Raw genomic sequence first — 22,183 nt, forward strand, 5'->3', positions numbered from 1 at the left:
TAATTCCAATACTCTTTGAACTCCATCAAGACCACCAATCCATTACCATATATGATTCTACCATATATTCAAACTTAATCACCCCTTGATGTCCTCACTCCTGTCCTTATCCAGTTTAAACTACTGTCAACCATTAAAACCACTTCCAGGCACGCCACATAAATCCTGGACTTGCTCCCCACTTCCTCATAGTCACTTGCCAGTATCCTCCATAAAACAAGACTGGAAAATATATACATTCCTAAACACTCTAAACAGTTTTTAAAAAAAAAAAGAAAGAAAAAGAAGAAGAAGAAGATAGATCAGTACAAAATTTTAGAAATGAGAATGTGTATACAGATGAAAGGAATAAGCGCTGGTCACTGTGTAAGTGGTGACAAATTTTAGTACTTTCTCTAATGACCCTTTGAAAGATGTCAAGACCAAAGTTTTTGCAAGGAAGGTCACCTGCTCCCAAATACACCACTAAAAAGTGGGGAGCCAGCCTTTGAACCCAGGCAGTCCCTGCCTGTTCAGGAGGAGAGGAATCTGAAAGTCAGGATGAAGTGGACTGTGCTCCAGGAAAGGGAAATGACCAGAATGCATTCAGGTAGACTTAGAATGCCTATGTGGCCATAAAGCTTGCAGAGTGCTCCTTGGAAATGTCTGCTGCTACAAATGGTTTCAAAAGCAACGTGAAACTAGGATTTCATTGTTTTTTAACTGTTCTAGAGCTTAAAATCAGGAACACTTGGACATTTTTTTTTTTGTATGAACACTGACAATATCCTCAAGCCAGAGCCTTTCTAGGAAAGTATAAAAAATTCACAGACCTGTCTTGACTGTGAATACAGTTGTGGAAATCCTACATATGACAGAAAAATGAATTTAAAAGTCTATTCAGGATAATGCTGCCATGTGCCCAACTGGAGTTAACTCGAAATAAAAATGGTGATAATACAGGGCGAGGCAAAAGTAGGTTTATAGTTGTGGATATGCATAACAATTATTCTTTTCTTATTTATTAATTACTAATAATTACTTTCCATATGAACAACTGTAAACCTACTTTTGCCCCACCCTCTATTAACTGTCATTTGTCAAATATGTAATATATGCTGGGTTTTGTTCCTTTGATATTACATTTTTATTATAAACTCATGCAGTGAAATTGTTTTTGGCCCTGTTTACAGAGGAGGAAACCCTGAGGACTTGAACTCAGACATCTGGCTCCAGAGCATATGTCTGACCATGACTTTGCAGGAAATATGTTAAAACAGTTCATTCTATTAATTGTTTATGGGAAAAGAACATGCAATTGGATACTCATGGATGCCAACTTTGAGCGAGTAAACATGCGTTAAGAATACTGTATAACCTATTGCCCTGGCCATTGTGGCCCAGTTGGTCGGGTGTCGTCTCATGCACCGAAACGTTGCCCATTAATTCCAGGTCAGGACACATGCCCAGGCTGCAGGTTCTAGGCCCCATAGGGAATGTGCAGGCAGCCAATCAATGTTTCATTCTCCCATCAATGTTTCTCTCTCTCTGCCCCTCCCTTTTCTTTTAAAAAGAATATAACAGCTATCAGAAATACAGCATGGTATAACCCTGTAACAACATAAAGTGAATGAACTAGCACCATATTTATCAAAGTAGAAGTTTACAAATATGACAACAAGGAAAAATGGTGACTTGCCAAAGAATGGGGTATGGAATATATTTATGTAAATTTCAATATTACATAAAACACCCCCTATAATTTTCAGAAATAAATATGAATCACAAATGTTTACTACATACAAAGATGCAAAGCATTACAATGTAATGCTAGGGACTGATATAATTGTAGCAAAAGTACCTGTCTCATATTTTTCTGTATTTGATTTACTTATTTCTTAAAGTGACTGGTAGTTCACAGGGTGTTTGTAATACTATTATTTAGATGGTTATCTATGTATGATATTTTAATATGACATAAAATAATAAAACAATGCATGCTAATTAAGTAACTTTTAGAGTATGAAGAAATAAAGGGGATTTCATTGATATTTGCTCACAAAGGTAAAGTCCCTGATATAAATTTTCAGTGTGTTGTGTTTATGACACAGAAATACTTGTGTGTGTGTGCATATATGTGTGTGTATGCGTGCATATTCAAAATACTGGGCTTTTATGGTATATTTTGTGAACAGCATTTTTTCACTTAATCTGCATCTTTTCAAGTCGATAAACACAATTTCGGTCATCAGTTTTAACTACCGAAGAGTATTTAGTTTTTTTTAATCAATGACAAGCCAATGTATAATTTAGCTCATTAATTTTTCTAGTGTACAGAAGGCACTACAACAATCATCCTTGTATGTAATTGGTCTATTTTATCACTTTCACCCTTGGTGCTTGTTTGCTTATGACTTTGGTCATCTCTGCCGACAAACCCCTATTTCAGAAGGTACGCATGGGCATTCTGAGGCTGGTGCTGCTGAAGGAGGATTGCCATTTCTGTATCAGTTTAGAGAAATCCCTGGGCTTGTGGTATCTGGGATCATGCAGATAATTAATGGCTCAGAATGTCAGTGGGCAGGTGTGGGATTGAGGTTGTCCCAGAAGCCTTGCATACAAGAGAAAGTTCTCTAGTCATTCTTCTTTGCTAGCACATGAATATTTTTCTTTAATAACTAGAGGCCGGGTTCAGGGGGGTTGTCCCTCAGCCCAGCCTGCACCCTCTCCAATCTGGGATCCCTCAAGGGATGTCTGACTGCCCGTTTAGGCCTAATCCCACCAGGACTCTCACAATCCAGGACTGCTGGCTCCCAACTGCTTGCCTGCCTGCTTGCCTGTCTGCTTGCCTGCCTGATTGCCCCTAACCACTTCTGCCTGCCACCCTGATCACCCCCTAACACTCCCTTGCCAGCCTGATTGACACTTAACTGCTCCCCTGCCAGCCTGATTGCCCCTAACTGCCCTCCCCTGCTGGCCTGGTCCCCCCCAACTACACTCCCTGCAGGCCTGGTTGCTCCCACCTGCCCTCCCCTGCTGGCCATCTTGTGGTGGCCATATTTGACCACATGGGGGCAGCCATCTTGTGTGTTGGAGTGATGGTCAATTTGCATATTACCCTTTTATTATATAGGATTTCTTACTGACATCTCGTAGTTCTCTTTCCCCAACTTGTGGAAGCCACAGCATTGTCTCCTGCCTGGCAGTCACAGCTATGAAGACGCACCCATATTCCACGTTCATTACAGAGATGAGCCCAGGCTCCAGCTCCATTCACTTGAGCTCCAGTTCATTCCTCTTGAAAACTTTTAGCTTTCTGTGGCACCTCCTTTCTTTCTTGTAAGCTAAACTATGCATTAAAATGTTGCAGTTTACTTAGTACTTATTTCTAAGTACTTTCAGGACATAAAGTCAGTCTTATTATTAGAGTCAGAAAGAACATGTAATTTAAAAAGAAAGAACTTGAACTCACCCCATGTGTGTTCATAACAAAGTCCAAACTCCTGAACCCCTGTCTCAGCTATTTTCATTTTTTCCCCTACTCCCCAACTACTTTAAAAACAAGGAATTTCATAATTTCTGATTTGCATTTACATATGGAATTCCTTTTTCTCTCCACCTTTCTGTTGAAACTCATTGAAAGCTTTCCACAAATGATATCTTATATAATAAAAAGGTAATATGCAAATTGACCCTAACAGCAGAACAACTGGGAATGACTGGTCACTATGACACACACTGACCACTAGGGGGCAGATGCTCAATACAGGAGCTGCCCTCTGGTGGTCAGTGCACTCCCACAGGGGGAGCTCTGCTCAGCCACAAGCCAGGCTGATGGCTGCCAGCACAGTGGTGATGGCGTGAGCCTCTCCTGCCTCCTCAGCAGCGCTAAGGATGTCCGACTGCAGCTTAGGCCTGCTCCCTGCTATTAAGTGGACATCCCCTGAGGGCTCTCGGGCTGCCAGAGGGATGTCTGACTGCCAGCTTAGGCTGGATCCCCCGGGGAGCAGGCCTAAGCCAGCAGGTGGACATCCCTCGAGGGGTCCCAGACTGCGAGAGGGCACAGGCCAGGCTGAAGGACCCCCCCGAGTGCACAAATTTTTGTGCACTGGGCCTCTAGTATTTTAAATAAAAACTAATTTGGAAGAGCCCTGTATTAGTAGTGAGACTGTCATAATAAGTTATCATAAACTGGGTGGTTTAAAACAGCAAAAATGATTCCCTTACAGCTCTGTGGGCAGGGAGATGGAAATCAAGGTGCTAGCAGTCCCTGAGCCAGAACTGCCCAGGCCTCTCCTGGTTTCTGAGGAGGTCAGCAGTCCTGGGCTTCTTTGATCGTAGTTCCATCTCTCTAGTCTCTGCCTCTGTCTTCACAGAGCTTTCTTCTGTTTCCTTCATGCCTCTGTTCAAAATTTTCCTTTCCTTTCTCTTTAATTAGGGAGACCCTAATTAACCATGACTCCATCTTGACTTGATTGCAACTCTAAACATCCTATTTCCAAATAAAGTAACAAAGGTTGGGTGGTAAATTCTTTTGGGAGAGGGGCACAATTCAATACACTACAATCTCTTTTTATTGCAAAACCTTGTTTTGTGCTACCGCAGGACTTGTCACTATAACCTCTTCTTACTCTGTTTATAGTGAACCTTTTACAAATACATGGACACATAACGGACAAGTTGGCAAAAAAATAAATCTAGTCTTGAGGCCTATTGCACTATTGGATAGTAACTGTCTAAAACATTTTTAGAAAGTTTAAATTAAAAAAACCTTTTTTTAGTTTACTGAGATGAGTTGCCACTTAAGAAACATACTCAAATTTTAAGTTTTCCTTCAACACTTCAAATAAAAGTTTTATTTCCCCATAAAAATATTCAAACTCTATTTCTGCATTAGGATTTCAAAAAGCTTGGCACCCAATTATACACTGTTTGATTTCTTACAACAGTTCTGTATAATGGAATAGCATATGGTATAATTTTAGAGTGACACATCAAAGGTAATTTCTTTATGGAAATTCTGAAAGTAAAGCAAAAGTATATTTTCTTAATATACAGGAATTAGGAATGACAAGGACGCCTCCCTATCAAACCATTTTCCATCTGACATCCATGGATGTTAATTGTTCATAAAACTTGAAAAACACTTTGTAAATTCTTGCACATCTAGTAGTTCTTTCTAAAAGTACTTTCTGGAGCTTGATTGATTTGGGGGGATCTAGTTGGTTGGCTCAGAGGAAGGGCATGAGAGTTAGCCAATGCTTTATTGTATGACATGATGGGCAGAGAAGGCAGAGGCAGCCCAGCCAGAAGGGCAGCATACTGGAGGTGAGAATGGGTGATGGGAAGACAGAGTGCTGACACAGGCCATGAACTAGACTTTATTCTCAAGCCATCAATTTCTAGAGTTTATTTGTCTTTCATGAGTGATCAAACCAGGATACATCAGTATTATACATGTCTCACTTAATTGTACATACTTAATTTAATTGTTAATCATGTTATACATTTTCCTCTAATGGTGAAAATATATAACCTGATTGGAACCTTTGTTTCCAATATCCCAAATCAAAGAAGCTCTTTTAGGGATGATGCACAGTCACATTCAACGTAAGTGGAATCAACTCACCTCAGCCACAATTTGGGTGCCTGATCAGGAACTGAATCTCCCAGACCATCTCACTCACCTCCAAGGCACTTTAGCGCCTAGACACCGCAAGGTAATCAAGTCTTATCAAATTTTGCTCCTCTCAGTTCTGTCTCTGATTTGTTTATCATGGCAACCTGACAATCGTGCCCAGATTTCACCAAATTAATTTAATCTTTAATCTTTTCATGAGAGGGTGCACCTAAAGGTTTGGTATTTTTATTCAATGAGTGTCTTCGAAGAGCATTGAAAATTTAAAATCTCATTACACTGTCACTGCCATATAGTGTTTCACTTCCTCTGAAGAAATAACTTCAAAATCCCAACACATTTCAGATCACATAAGGCCACTAGATTCTGTTTTTGTTTTTTTGTTTTTTTAATGATTTCTTCCAAATCTCTTAGCAGGATAGCTAAGAACCAGATGGTCATAAACCAGCAACTATTCCACAGTGACTGAGTCAGCTGGAAAGACAAGTTGTTCCAACTTAATTCGAGTTGTCTTTTGTACTGAACAATCAGTAAACAGAAATGTCTCCCATTATCCCCAAAGCAAATTGACTGCTCACGAAACTGCTGGACTGACATCACTCGAAGCTGAAGCATGATGTTTATCTGCAGACCATGTGACTCTGAGCAGCAGTGAATATTTTACCTAATGTCACACCCTAATTTAACTTCTTAAGAACAGTACAGTGGATTTCCTCCTTTGTACTGGATGTAAACTAGTTGTTATTTGGGTTACAAAAACTATTTTTTAACAATCTGAGTCATATTTGATTATAGAAGTAAACAATCTCTCAAATCTATCAGTTGTTTTACTGGCCCACTTCTATCAAATTAGCTGTATTACCACAAACAGAAAAGTTCTATAATCTGGGGTGAGTACCTGAAGTATAGAACCTTTAAATTAGGGACCCTTCCTTCATTATTAGGCATAAATTGAGTCCTTTCAAAATTAAATAATCCACATGGTTTATAGGATTTACTAATCAGGGAATAGGGATTTTTTTTAAGGCAAATAAAAAGCACTTTGGGTGAAACAATACACACACATTAATTTGAGATTGAACATACTTAAAAAATACCAAAAAAAACCCCCAAACTCAAAACCCAAAAATCCAAACAAAAGTCCAGGACTCTCTTTTGAAAGAATAGCCAAAAATGCAGAACTTCTCACTTGTATTCAACTATGTTTTATTTTTTTAATTTTTAGTTATTGATTTTTCAGGGGAGAGAGAGAGAGAGAGAGAGAGAGAGAGAGAGAGAGAGAGAGAGAGAGAGAATTTGCTGCTCCACTTATTTATGCATTCATAGGTTCATAATTGCATATGCCCTGACCAGGGAATATATTATTGTATATGCAACCTTGGTATCTGAATGATGCCCTAACCAACTGAACTACCCAGCCAGGGCTTCAACTATGTTGTACTCATAGAATCATTCTAACAGACTTGGTGGGCAATGGCAATTTATGGTTGCATGCACACTTACAAAATCACACACACGCACATGCCTTCACACATGCACACGCAGCACTTGTCATTTGCTCTCACCCCTCACCATCACAAACACAGAATAATCTATTATTTGGAAATTTTAAAAAATTTTCTCATGGTGCTACCCAATTAGTCTCTAAAATTTGTTTTGGAAAAACAGCAACTATTTCTTTGTAAAAAGAGAATGATAAATATATAACTATAACAAAACTTAAATATAAATTTTACTAATTCATGAATTCATCAAGCCAACAAGTTATTAGCACTGTGGTGCTGGGAACTCCAGGGTCATGTCTTTATTGCGCTTAATATCTGACAGAGTAGAGAGATTTTGAACAGGGGACATGAAGTCCTACTTTAGGATGTAATGGGAGCATAGAGCTGAAGTACTCAGATGAGGGGCAGGAAGCATGAGGAGCCTCCCCTGAAAATGGGAGGAAAGGAGATGGTTGGGTGAGGTTCATGTGCTGCGTAGATCAATAGTTTGTTCCTTCTGATTGCTGAGGAGTTCTTCATGGTATGAGTGCACCCCAGTTAGTTGAAGGACATAAGGGTTCTTTCCAGTTTGACATTATTATGAGAAAAGCTACTGTGAACATTTTTGTACAATGTAGGTGTGTGTGTGTGTGTGTGTGTGTGTGTGTGTGTGTATACATAAGTTTTATTTTTTTTCTGAGATAAATGTCCAAGAGTGCAATTGTTGGATTCTGTGATAATTACATGTTTAATTTTATAAGAAGCTGCCAACCATTTTCCAGAATGGCTATAGCATTTTACATCCCCACCTTCAAAATATGAGTGATCCAGTTTCTCCAAAACCTCACAAGCATTTGGTGGTGTTACTATTTTTTTTTTAAAATGTTAGCCATTCTGATAGGTGCATACTAACATCTCATTGTCATTTTAATTACCTTTTCACTGATGACTAACTAAAAATATTGGATACATTCATATGCACATTCATGTCTGCACAGTCTCATGTAAATAGGATAGTTTATATGCTGGGTATTTTCTTCTGTTCATTGTATTTTTTTTTACTTCTCCCACTTTGCTTGTCTTTTCCCCCATCTTCATTTTCCATCCATCTCATTATCATCTTCCCTTACCTTGTAATGCTTGTTAAAACACTCCCATTCTCTCTCTCATTTATTTTACAAAATGTGATTATTCAGTATATACATTGCTAGTTGTTTTGTTTGAAGAACTCAACTTCATAGAAATGTCTTCATGTTAATTGGTTTAATTAGAATTCTTTTTAGTGATTGCATATTATTTTAGGATAAGAATATATCATAGTTTGTTCAACTATTTCCTTTATAAATACTCACTGGTTTCGAATTTTGTTGTTGTTACACATAACGTGCGTAAACCTACACCCTGATGTGCTGGTACAATTTTCTATATGGGATATGCTCCAAAGAGGTTCACTGGGTCAAGGATATGCATATTAATTTCATAATAGTTGCCAGTTTTCTTGGCAAAAATAATTGAAACAACTCCCATTCCCACGAACGATTAGGAGGCTACACTTTTACCTGTGTTTGCATTAGAAATAAATGCCAGAACTCCATCTAATCTGGGCTTGAATCTTCTTGCTATTTTGACATCCCTGACTGCTTTATAGTCTGAGTTTTATAATTTGCAAGAAAAAGATTTTCAAATTCCTTTTTGTGTTCTAAGTCCTTTCTTCTATTCTATTGGCAAGTGCCATGAAGACTTTTTTAAAAATCATGCCATTGTTTCTTAAACATAATTTGTCACTAGCTTCAAGCACACTGTTATAGCTGCACATAAAGTGTGGTTTTAACCAAAGAAATAATACTTTCACGTAAATCATAATTTAAACCAGCATTCTTCTGTATTTATATTCGGATCTGGCTTTAGCCTCACTCTTCAGAAATTCTTATCTTGGAAATTAAGGCCATTCTCTTTGAACAAAGAGCCCTTCATTTCTCAAAAAGTCTTACATGAACCATGAAACTCCCTCTGCTGCCAAAAAATAAAATAAATGAATTTTAAAAAGGTTTCAACTTCAGACTTGCGGGTTACAACTCAGCCTGTATTTCTGGATTATGTCAGGCCATAATTCAATATCGTTCTTATCTGAAATAATCTACTCCAGTGTTGCCTATGTCTCCACAACAGGGCTCAGTACCATTTCAAAAATGGAAAACAGTACTGAAACTTGAAGCTTGAGACATATCACCAGTGGTGAAAATTACTCTATATCTTTTTTGGAAAACCAGTTTTCTGATTGTCATTGGTTTTAGTATGAGACATGATTTCAGAACTCAGAAAAAGTGAGGTGGTTATAGAGAGTTTGAAGATGGTTTTTAAGGAGGCACAAATACATGTGGATATTAAGATATGATCTTGGCAAGGTCGGGACAGGTTCTAGTACAGAATGGGGATTCCTATGACCAGTTAGCAGACTTCTGTGCAACTCCAAAAAGTCTATTTTAAATTATGAAATGAAGTCAGATGACGAGTGAAGAAAAGTATAGTGGAAGGAATAAGCATTCAATGAAAGAGGAACACTTTGATAAATGCTAATGGTTCAGTAAAATTGAAATACATGTAGGTGAGGAGGTGTGAGCAATTTGATCTAGGCAAAGTGACATTATTGGTTTTAGAATAACATAACCTGGTATTATTTATTCCTATAAACTTTAACTATACATAAAAAAGTTTATTTTTTATTTATTTTACATTTTTAAAATATATTTTTATTGATTTCAGAGAGGAAGGGAGAGGGACTGAGAAAGACAGAAACATCAATGATGAGAATCAGTGATTGGCTGCCTCCTGCATGCCCTCTACTGGGGATTGAGCCCACAACCTGGGCACGTGCTTTTGACAGGAATCAAACCTGGGACCCTTCAGTCTGCAGGCTACGCTCTATCCACTGAGCCAAATTGGCTAGGGCAGGGTTTATTTTTTTAAAGTACTCAATAAAGTTTCTCCTAAACACTTAGCTATTATTTTAAATTTATATTTTTCAAAGTCTGACTGCTTTTTGCTCTTATCCATTATAAAATGAATGCACCATTTCGTTATGCAAAATCTTTAAAAAATGATAACAAGACAACTAATAAATTACATAGCACAGGAATTGCAAAATGAAAAATACTGCAAGTTGAAAGTAGAAACTCCCTGTGTCTCGATACTTTATGAATTGGGATGCTCAAATTCAACCTGAAAGATATTTACTTGTACAGTGGGAATCCATGAAAGCAACCAATTGCTCGAAGTCCTACCTTGAAGGGCTGGGACAGGCCGAGCCACGCCACACTTTCTGCAAGGCAGCATGATTATGGCCAGACCAAATGCCTTCAGCTGCCACCGGCAAGAACCAGAATACAAGTCATAACCTTGACCTAACGATATCTCCCAGGCAATGTTTACTTAATTCTCCAGGCTTGGATGGAAACCTTAAGAGTACTCCGACCACCTCGGAGCAAAATCCAGACACAGACAGATAACAAAGAAGCACCAAAACGCCTGTAAGAATCACTACGCCGAGCTTCTTACTAAAATCTTCTGGGATGCATTCTCATCACAATGAGCCACCCTATTCATCGATGTATCTTAATCCATCTGGGCCTCAGAAGCAGCTCAGCTTCCTCAAGCCGCAGACGAGGCTGTAATTGCTTACCTGACTCGCAGGCAAATGTCTTGGAGGTTTCATCATGAAAGATAATTGCCACCGCATGCTTCTTTGTCTCTCGAGGCAGTCTGGTTATATTTTTGATGTTGTGCAGTTCCGTTACCTTGAAAGAGAAATATTTTTAACTTAGGGTACAGTATAGGCTGTATACCAGCGTGCTTAAACAAAATGATCTCTTACCCCCCTTTCCTGTGGATATCTGTACTCTTTTCTAATTAACTGCAGCCAAAAACAATACAGAACAGAGCAAAACGTCTTCTATTATGTCCTCAATTTTGGCCATTGTTAGATGAATTTTGATACAGCCTAAAATTATATAGACGAATAGCTCCGTGAAAGCTAGGACTCTGTGCTTTTATTAAAATTGTATCCGCTGCAGTGTGGTGATTGTTGGGGGGAGGTGGGCAAGTGGAGGTGGAAGAGGGTATAAGGGGGGGGGGCGTAAATGGTGATGAAAAAAATTAAATTAAAATATGGTATCTTCTGCAAACAATAGCAGTTGTGGCACAAGGAGACTCACAATAATTTTTGTTAAATATTGATTGGATTTAATATCTCACCTCTCTCCCACCCATCATGCAAGTTGCTGGTAGGACTATTGTCAGAAGGCAACTGACACCTGTTGATTGGCAGACAAAATCATTAAAATTTTGGTGTCAACATAAGCAATGGATGTAATTCTGAGAAAAATGCACATTGTGTTTGATTTTACCTTCACTTTTTTTATGCTTTTCCTTTGTTTATATAGGTCTGATAGTTTAACCTGCATTTTTTTCCTCCTAACAAAAAAGCGCTCTTTTAACATTTCTTGCAAGCCAAGTGTATTGGCAACAAATTCTCTCACTTTTACTTGTCTGGTAAAGTCTTAAATTTGCTTCCCTGTTGAATGATAATTTTGTAAGGTACAGAATTTTAGGTTGGAGGGTTTTCTTTTCTCATAATATTAAATATTTCTCTCAACTTTCTTCTTTCTTTTTTTTTTAATTTAATTTTATTTTTTTATTATTAGTTAAGGCATTAGAAATGTGTCCTCATCCTCCCCATTAACCCCTAACCTCCCCCTCCCCCCCCCGCCCCCCCCCCGCCCCGCACACTCATGCTCCCATCCCCCTGTTGTCCATGTCCATTGGTTTGGCTTATATACTTGTATACAAGTCCTTCGGTTGATCCCTTCCCCTTACCCTCGCCCTCCCCTACTTTCCTTCTGGGGATTGATAGCCTGATCACTGTTTCTCAGTCTTTGGGTCTGTCCCTTTTCATCAGTCTATGTTGTTCTCTATAATCCACAAATGAGTGACATCATGTGGTATTTATCTTTCTCTGACTGGCTTATTTCACTTAGCATAATGCTCTCCAGTTCCATCCATGCTGTTGCAAAAGGCAAGAGTTCCTTTTTTTTTTTTACTGCAGCATAGTATTCCATTGTGTATATGTACCACAGTTTTCTAATCCATTCATCTGCTGATGGGCACTTAGGCTGTTTCCAAATCTTAGCTATGGTGAATTGTGCTGCTATGAACATAGGGGTGCATATATCCTTTCTGATTGGCGTTTCTGGTTTCTTGGGATATATTCCTAGTAGTGGGATCACTGGGTCAAATGGGAGTTCCATTTTTATTTTTTTGAGGTAGCTCCATACTGTTCTCCACAGTGGCTGCACCAGTCTGCATTCCCACCAGCAGTGCAGAAGAGTTCCTTTTTCTCCACAGCCTCTCCAACACTTGTTGTTTGTTGATTTGTTGATATAGCCATTCTGACAGGTGTGAGATGATACTGCATTGTTGTTTTGATTTGCATCTCTCATATAATTAGTGACTTTGAGCAGGTTTTCATATGTCTTTCGGCCTTCTGTATGTCCTCTTTCGAAAAGTGTCTATCTAGGTCCGTTGCCCATTTTTTTTTATTGGATTGTTTATCTTCCTTTTGTTAAGTTTCATGAGATCCCTGTAAATGTTGGAAATTAAACACTTATCGGTGGTATCATTGGCAAATATGTTCTCCCATATAGTGGGTCTTCTTGTTGTTTTGTTGATGGTTTCCTTTGCTGTGCAAAAGCTTTTTATTTTGATGTAGTCCCATTTGTTTATTTTCTCTTTAGTTTCCATTGCCCTAGGAGCATTATCAGAGAAGAAATTCCTTTGGCATATGTTTGCGATTTCGCTGCCTGTGGATTCCTCTAGTATTTTTATGGTTTCCCGTCTTACGTTTAAGTCTTTTATCCATTTTGAGTTTATTTTTGTGTATGGTGTGAGTTGGTGGTCTAGTTTCATCTTTTTGCATGTATCTGTCCAATTTTCCCAACACCATTTATTGAAGAGACTGTCTTGACTCCATTGTATGCTCTTGCCTCCTTTGTCGAATATTAATTGGGCATAGTGGTTTGGGTCGATTTCTGGGGTCTCTATTCTATTCCATTGATCTATATGTCTGTTCTTGTGCCAGTACCAAGCTGTTTTAAGAACAGTGGCTTTGTAATACAGTTTGATATCTGGTATTGAGATCCCACCTACTTTGTTCTTTCTCAGGATTGCTGCAGCTATTCGGGGTCTTTTTTTATTCCAGATGAATTTTTGGAACTTTCATTCTAGATTTGTGAAATATGCCGTTGGTAATTTAATGGGGATTGCATTGAATCTATAAATTGCTTTGGGTAGTATGGACATTTTGATGATGTTGATTCTACCAATCCATGAACACGGTATATTCTTCCATCTGTTTATGCCTTCCTCTCTCTCTTTTTTCAGTGTCCTGTAGTTTTTGGCATATAAGTCTTTTACCTCCTTAGTTAAGTTTATTCGTAGGTATTTTAATTCTTTTGGTGCAATGGTAAATGGGATTGCTTCTGTAGTTTCACTTTCTGTAAGTTCACTATTGGTGTAAAGAAATTCCATGGATTTCTTAGCATTAATTTTGTATCCTGCTACATTGCCGAATTCATTTATTAAGTCTAATAATTTTTTGATGGAGTCTTTAGGGTTCTGTATGTACAGTATCATGTCATCTGCAAATAAGGACAGTTTTACTTCTTCTTTTCCAATCTGGATGCCTTTTATTTCTTCTTCTTGTCTGATTGCAATGGCTAGTACTTCCAGTACTATGTTGAACAGGAGTGGTGAGAGGGGTCATCCCTGTTTTGTTCTTGTTTTTAGGGGGAATGGTTTTAGTTTTTGCCCATTGAGTATGATGTTGGCTGTGGGTTTGTCATATATGGCTTTTATTATCTTGAGGTATGATCCCTCAATTCCTATCTTGCTGAGAGTTTTTATCAAGAAAGGGTGTTGGATTTTGTCAAATGCTTTCTCCGCATCAATTGATATGACTACGTGGGTTTTTTTCTCTCAATTTGTTTATGTGATGTATCACGTTTATTGATTTGCGGATATTGTACCATCCTTGCATCCCTGGAATAAATCCTACTTGGTCATGATGTATGATCTTTTTGATGTACTACTGGATCCGATTTGCTAGGATTTTGTTGAGGATTTTGGCATCTATGTTCATGAGGGATATTGGCCTATAATTCTCTTTCATTGTATTGTCTTTATCTGGTTTTGGGATTAGGGTGATGTTGGCTTCATAGAATGAGCTGGGAAGTGTTCCTTCCTCTTGGATCTTTTGACAAAGTCTGAAGAGGATAGGTTTTAGGTCTTCCTTGAATGTTTGGTAAAACTCCCCTGTGAAGCCATCTGGCCCCGGGCATTTGTTTGCTGGAAGCTTTTTGATGACTGCTTTGATTTCCTCCATAGTTATTGGCCTATTGAGATTTTTAGATTCTTCCTGGTTAAGTTTTGGAAGGTTGTATTTTTCTAGGAATATGACCATTTCCTCCAGGTTGTCTAGTGTGTTGGAGTAGTTGTTCATAGTATTTTCTAACAATCCTTTGTATTTCTATGGGGTCTGTTGTTATTTCTCCTCTTTCATTTCTGATTTTGTTTATTTGGGTCCTCTCTCTTTGTTTCTTGGTGAGCCTGGCTAGAGGTGTATCAATCTTGTTTATCCTTTCAAAGAACCAGCTCTTGGTTTTGTTGATCTTTTGTATTTTTTTTTTGGTCTCTATGTCGTTTATCTCTGCTCTGATCTTTGTTATTTCCTTCCTTCTGCTTACAGTGGGCTTTTTTTCGTTGCTCTCTTTCTAACTCTTCGAGTTGTAGAGTTAGGTCATTTATTCTCATTGTTTCTTGTTTCTTGCAGTAGGCTTGTAGAGCTATGAACTTCCCTCTCAAGACTGCTTTTGCTGTGTCCCATAGGTTTTGGATTGTTGTGTTTTCATTGTCATTTGTTGCCATGATGCTTTTTATTTCTTCTTTGATCTCACTGGTAACCCAGTCGTTGTTTAATAGCATGCTATTTAGTCTCCATGTGTTTGATTTTTCTGGATTGTTTTTGTTGTAGTTGATTTCCAGTTTTATGCCTTTGTGGTCTGAGAAGATGCTTAATATGATTTCAATTTTCTTGAATTTGAAGAGACTTTGTCTGTGACCCAATATATGGTCTATCTTTGAAGATGACAAATGTGCACTTGAGGAGAATGTATATTCTGTGGCTTTGGGGCGAAATGCTCTGAAGATGTCAATTAATTCCATCTGATCTAGTGAGTCATTTAGGATTGATGTTTCTTTGCTGAGTTTCTGTTTAGAGGATTTGTCCAGTGGTGATAATGGGGTGTTAAGGTCCCCTACTATGATTGTATTGGTGTCAATCTCTCCCTTGATCTTCTCCAGAAGATTTCTTACATATTTGGGTGCTCCTATATTGGGTGCATATATATTTACCAGAGTTATTTCTTCTTGTTGGACTGCTCCCTTTAGTATTATGAAGTGGCCTTCTTGATCTCTTTTTATGTCCTTCACTTTGAGATCTAATTTGTATTGCTACCCCGGCTTTTCTTTTAACTTCCATTGGCCTGAAAAACCTTTTTCCATCCCTTCACCATCAGTCTGTGTGCGTCTTTTTTTCTGAGGTGGGTTTCCTGTAGACAGCAGATATATGGGTCATGTTTTCTTATCCACTCATTTACCCTATGCCTTTTGACTGGGGAATTTAATCCATTTACATTTAAAGTTATTATTGATAGAAACTTGTTAGTCGCCATTTTTGTTCTTTACTGCTGCGTTCCTTCTTTGTTTCCTATTTTTTCTATTTACAGCAGACCCTTTAGCATTTCTTGCATTGCTGGCTTGGTTGTAATAAACTCCCGTAGACCGTTTTTGTCTGTGAAGCTCCTGATTTGACCCTCAATTTTGATTGATAGCCTCGCTGGGTACAGTATTCTTGGATTCAGACCCTTCCTTTGCATGACTTTGTATATTTCATTCCATTCCCTTCTTGCCTGATGTGTTTCCGTTGAGAAATCGATTGCTAGTCTGATGGGGGATCCTTTGTAGGTAACTTTCTGTCTCTCTCTGGCTGCTTTTAAGATTCTTGCTTTGTCGTTGGTGTTTGCCAATTTAATTATTATGTGCCTTGGCGTCAGTCTTTTCGGGTTCATTTTGTTTGGGACTCTGTGAGCTTCTTGGGTTTCTGTGAGTTTTTTCTTCCCTATATCAGGGAAATTTTCTGTTACTATTTTTTCAAACAGGTTTTCTATTCCTTGCTCAGTTTCCTCTCTTTCTGGCACCTCTATTATTCGGATGTTGTTTCGTTTAGCGTTGTCCCAGAGTTCTCTTAGGCTCTCCTCCTGCTTTTTAATTTTTTTTCTAGAAGCTGTTCTGTTTGGGTATTTTTTCCTACCTTGTCTTCTAGCTCACTGATGCGGTCCTCTGCTTCTTCTAGTCTACTGTTGATGCTTTCTATTGAGTTCTTTATAGCAGTGATGTCATTTTTCATTTCTTCTTGGTTTCTCTTCATTTCCTCTTGGTTCTTCTTCACTTCCTCTTGGTTCCTACATATATTGTTGAAATTGTCTTCCATTTTTTTCATCCACCTTATGGCCATTTCTCTGAATTCTTTCTCTGACAGGTTGCTTGCCTCCATTGCCTCCATTGCCTCCATTTCGTTTACTTCCTTTTCTGATGATGCCTGTTTTTCTTTCATATGTGGGTTGGTTCTTTGTTTCCCCATGATCTCTCTTCTCCAGGTGTTTGGTTATGTAGTTCTCTCTCTCTGCTGCGTTGATTTAAAGGCACAAAATACAACACAACAAGGCACAACGTACAAGGCACTGAACTAAATGTATTCACGATATTAATAACCCCAAATAAAGGTGACCACCCGAGCGAAGAGAATTAGGGGATAAAGAAGAAAAAAGAGAAAAAGATTAAAGAGAAAAGGAGAAAACAAAAAGGAGTGCCAAAATGAGATTGGGAAAAGGGAGAGAAGAAAAAAAACAAACAGAAAAGAAAAAAACATAACAAAAAAAAACAAACAAAAACAAACAAAAAAAAAGTAAGAGGGAGAATGAAATAGAGGTGGGGAAGAGGCTATTTGTATGGGGAGAAAACTCTAAGAGAACCGCAACTAATCTCAATAAATTCCATCAGCAGATCCCTGTAGATTAATGCAAACTACAACCACTAATATTAAGCAAGGCAAGGGAAAACAGAAACACAAAAATAACCAGAGAAAGAAAAAATAAGAAAGACAGAAAAATGAAAATGAAAAACAAAACAATCTCCTAAACAAGCATAAAAAAACCTAATATACTCAAAATCAAGCAAACACTAGCAAAACGACAGAGAGAGAGAGAAAGAAAAAGAAAAAAAAATGGATAGTGAAGAAAGATAAGAGAGAGGTGTATATGGATTTAGAGCAAGGGATTGGAAATTAGATATATCAGTAGGGTGAAATTTAGACAGTGGGTAAAAAGAAGGAATAGGGAAAATCTAAAGCAGGAATAGGGTAAGAGAAACAGGACAGCAAAAGGGGAAAAGTGAGGAAGAGAGTTTTGGCTTAAGGGTAAATGTGAGATAGAGAGAAATGATGCTAAGGGAACAATGAAAATAGAGTGTAGAACACTAATCCCAAAATAAAATAAAGAAAAATAAAAAATAAAAAATAAAATGACACTTGAAAAAATGGTAAAATGATAGCAATAATATTGGTTAAAAAAATGTGGTAATTAAAAAGGTAAAATCAAGTGATGAAAAAAAATAAAAAAATAATAAAATAGGTTCTTAATGAAATGGTGAAAAAAGAATTAAAAAAAATATAAAAATATGCAGTAGTGAAGGTGCTTCAGATCTTCTACTCTTCTTTTTGGCATGCCTTAGTCCTGCCAGGCATTCAGGAGAGTGTTGAATTTCCCTGCGATACACTGTCCCTCCGTGCCGTAAACCACAGTGCTGATTTTAAGGCAGGTTGTATTTGTTTACCAGACTACCTTTATTTGTGATCACAGAAGAGACAGTTCGTGGCTCTGCCTCTGGGTGGCAGTGTGTCTGGATTGACCTCCGAGGTTATAAGTCCTCTCTATCAGTAGGGTTTTTTTTTTTCTCTATGGTACTTGAAACTGATTTGGGAAAGTCCACTGCCCAGAGCAGTTTCTTCAATGGTTACCGCCCGCTCTGTTTCCCAGGCTCCCCAAAAAGAACTTTCCCCTACAGGCTCTGCGAATGACCCCAACTGGGGAATCCCATGCGCTGGGTTTAATAATCAAATGCACAGATCTAAGGGGAACTGTAACAAGAGCCTGATACTCTGTGTGAATTCGCAAGCCTCCACCTTCCAGGTCTGCGCCCAGTCTCTGCGCGCCCACTCGCCCCTAGCACCAAGCAGCCGGGACACTGGCAAAGTCCAAGGCTGCTTTTTTACATCCAGTCCAGCTATGGGCTTATTTTTAGCATTCCCTTCTGCTAGCAGCCTTGTGGAGCCCCTTCCCCACTCATGGGTCACGCTGGTCCCAACGGCCACGGACTCTGTGGGGCGCAGATTTTGCCCCGCGCGCACGAGCTCGGTCCTCTCTCCAACCCTAACTGCAAACTGCACCTTTAGGGGATGTCCAACCTTTCCGTGAGAAGAAGCAGTGCTCGTCTGAGTTCAGGCAGTCACGCTGCTTGAGATCCCTGGGTTTCCAGGTTAGAAGCTGATCTCTGGACGCCAGCAACAGCTACCCAAGATGTCGCAGTCTCCGCTGCTGAGCTGGTGCACCGAGAGAGGTTTCAGCCGCAGTCTCCAACTGTCCTTTTTTTTCTGGGAGTTCTCGGTCCTTCCCAGCTTTAGACAGTCTCTCAGCTGAAAATCTTCTGCCTATTCGGGCTGTATGTTACCCGTTTCAGCTGCTCACCCTTATCTGCTCCAGGACAAGGCACAGGACACGTCCATTTATGCCTCCGCCATTTTCAACTTTATTCTTTCTTGAATGACTCCTGAGGGGACAATGGATGTAATTTCTTTGTTCCTCTATAGGTAAGATATTTTTTCCTCTCTGGCTTCTTTCAGGAATTTTTTTCTTTATTTTCTATAGCTATAAAATAATATGCCTAGGTATAGTAGTTGTTGTTATTGTTGTTGTTGTTGTTGTTGTTGTTATTATTATTATTATTATTATTATTATTATTATTGACATTTATCCTGCTTGGTGTTCATTGGGCTTCCTGAATCTGTAATTTTGTGTCTGACATTAATTTGGGGGAAACTATCAATCATTATTATTTCAAATATTTCTTCTTTACCTTTTCTCCTTCTGGATTTCCCATTAGGCATGGATCACACCTCTTATAGTTGTCCCATAATCCTTGGATATTCTGTTTGTTTGTTTTTTGTCTTTAGTTTTGGAGATTGCTATTGAGATGTCTTCAAGCTCATAGATTCTTTCTTCAACCATGTCTGGTGTACTTACAAGTTCATAAAAGGCATTCTTCATTTTTGATACATTGTTTTTTATCTTTTTTTCTTTTTGTTGTGATTTTCATCTCTCTTCTAAAACTGCCCACCTGCTCTTATGTGCTATTTTATCTGTTGGAGCCCTTAGCATATTAATCATAGTTGCTCTAAATTCCTGGTCTGATAATTCCAATATCCCGGCCATGTCTAGTTCTGAGGCTTGTTCTGTTCCTTCAAAATGTGTTTTTCGTCTTTTGGTATGCCTTGTCATTTTTTTCTTGAGAGCCAAATATGATGTACTTGGTAAAAGAAATTGCTGCAAGTAGGCCTTTTGTAATGTGGTGGTGAGGTGTGTGGGGAAGGAGGAGCATTCTATAGTCTTATGATTAGCTGTCAGTGTTTAGTGAGCCTGTGACTCTGGAATGTGGACTTAACAAGTGTTCCTCAGTCATCCCAAACCTTAGGAGGGAGAGAATAGCTAGAGTGGGCAGGCCTGGGTATTCCCTTTGTCTTTGAAATACCTGATCACTGCTCAGTGTTTTTACCTTTTCACACAGTCTTAACTTTCCTAGGAAGGATTTTGTTGAAGGGAAAAGACTTACTTCCACTCATGACTCACAATGCCATCCTAGAAGCACTATCAATCACTAACTAGTGTTCAGAATGCACAAAAATGTACAGATATATTTCATATTTTAAAAATGTTGGTCCTCCATAATTGAAGATGATGCCTCCAATGTTGATTAGAACATGGTAGTATACAAAAAATTAAGATTATCAATACATGGCCAAAAATTGGAACCATGTCATGTAAAATAATATCTGTAAAATATAACTATGTTGCTACATTTTCAAGAGCTTGATATTGTCAGATTTCCTTCTAAGATCTGTAATGACCTAGACTTCTATCCTCATAAAATAATAAACCCATTACTCAGGGTTGCTGTGTAGGCTGTCTGGAGGAGTTCTTTTCTCTCTCAAAATGAATTTACAGTTTTGTCACATTGCTATATAGTTAAATTCAATATATCCTTTGTTCACATTTGTTTTTCTCTCTACTTGTAATTATCTCATCATATGAACATGCAAAATTAAATGGCAAGATGAATGCTTTAATATACATATGTATATATAAAACACATATATATATACATATGCACATTATACATATACTATGTGTATTTACATACATATACTATGTATATTTACATACATATAATATATATATTTCCTATCTATCTATCTATCTATTAGAAAGTGCTCACTTCCTCTTACAGGAAAGAAAATTTAGACACCAATATCTGAGGATTAATACCCTGGAGAGAAAGATGAGAATGCTTTTTTGGAACAATGACTCACATACAGTATTATATTTAAAGTACATTAAAGCATGTTCTCAAATAAAGTTAAACTCCTGAATTTTTAAATGATTTGATAATTGACTCAAGTAACATTTAAGCCAAATTTTGTTCTAACATAGTAAATTGAAGCTATATTTGAAAAATATATTATTTTCAAGCACTATTAATTTTAATTAAACAAAGGATCTTAAGTAGAGTCTAAAAGCAGTGAAGATTTTGTGTTCCTTAAGAATTTATGTCAGGAGAGTATAAAAGTGATCCACTGCTATATAAGATACATTGTATGTCATATCTAGTTGTACAAAAGAATATAAAAACATTTATTCTGCTCGAGGACCTTTTTCAAGCATCTTTATTTACAATATAAAAAATATTAGAACATATATTATGGATTCCATCTTTTTGTTTTCTCCTACTAAAAACCAAGAAAACAAACTAATAGGTAGCTTATCCATATGCAGCCAGCACTAGAGCTTCTCTAACTTCTGAGCCTTGGGCAATCTGACAGATGATGTAGTTCAAACAAAGTGTTTGCTCTTCTGTAAAATTTACATTTAGAAATGCAGACAACCTCTTCAAGCACACATTGTTACACTGGTTTCCAGAACAGTGCTAAGCTTTCTGCTGATGATCATTAGTGTGATGCCATCCACTTCAATGTGCCCTAAGACATGTTAAAGAGATGTCAGGAAATCATGCTCATAAGAAGCATAAAATTCTACTTCTCACCTGTCTTGGTTAGGAAGTTCAAGTGTTATACTAGATTACAAAATGTTTTAAAATCATACCAGAAGGTTCTCTAAGGACTTTATATATCTTTGGAACTGTCCCTCTTCAATTCAATATATATTTAAAAAAACATTTTGAATCATACCAATCGAGGTCAAAATCTTATATATTTTGATCTCCCATCCTCACCTTTTACTCTCAGTACTATATGGATTTACCATCCAGAAGAAAACTATTTTCATAGATGAGGACAACTTTTAAAATGATGTTTCTTTATGTTTTCAAATAAAAATGTTATTAGTCTAAAACCAGTCAATGTGACATAAAAATCATTACCAATATTTACGAAGACTATGAAACCTATAGTATTTCAATATATACGTCAATTAGTGTATTATTTAATAATGTAATATGTACTTTTGAAATGTTGATTTTTCACATGGTTATAAAGGCACAAAATATTAATTAAGGTTTATTAAAAGCATTAAAATAAATACTTTAAATAAATATAAAATTAACAGAATTTAAATGAAGGAAACAT

The 22,183-nt window shown here is 37.7% G+C and overlaps 1 protein-coding gene across 1 annotated transcript in view; it reads right to left on the bottom strand.

The window, feature by feature from the left end:
- DOK6 (docking protein 6) overlaps positions 1–22,183 on the bottom strand; it is a 242,023-nt gene that overhangs the window by 125,073 nt on the left and 94,767 nt on the right. Inside the window, exon 3 of the mRNA XM_036323166.1 lies at positions 10,781–10,895. Coding sequence (XP_036179059.1) covers positions 10,781–10,895 — 115 coding nt within the window. The remainder of the gene's footprint in view (positions 1–10,780; positions 10,896–22,183) is intronic.

Source organism: Myotis myotis, unplaced genomic scaffold, assembly GCF_014108235.1.
Source record: "Myotis myotis isolate mMyoMyo1 unplaced genomic scaffold, mMyoMyo1.p scaffold_m19_p_9, whole genome shotgun sequence".
NCBI lineage: Eukaryota > Metazoa > Chordata > Mammalia > Chiroptera > Vespertilionidae > Myotis > Myotis myotis.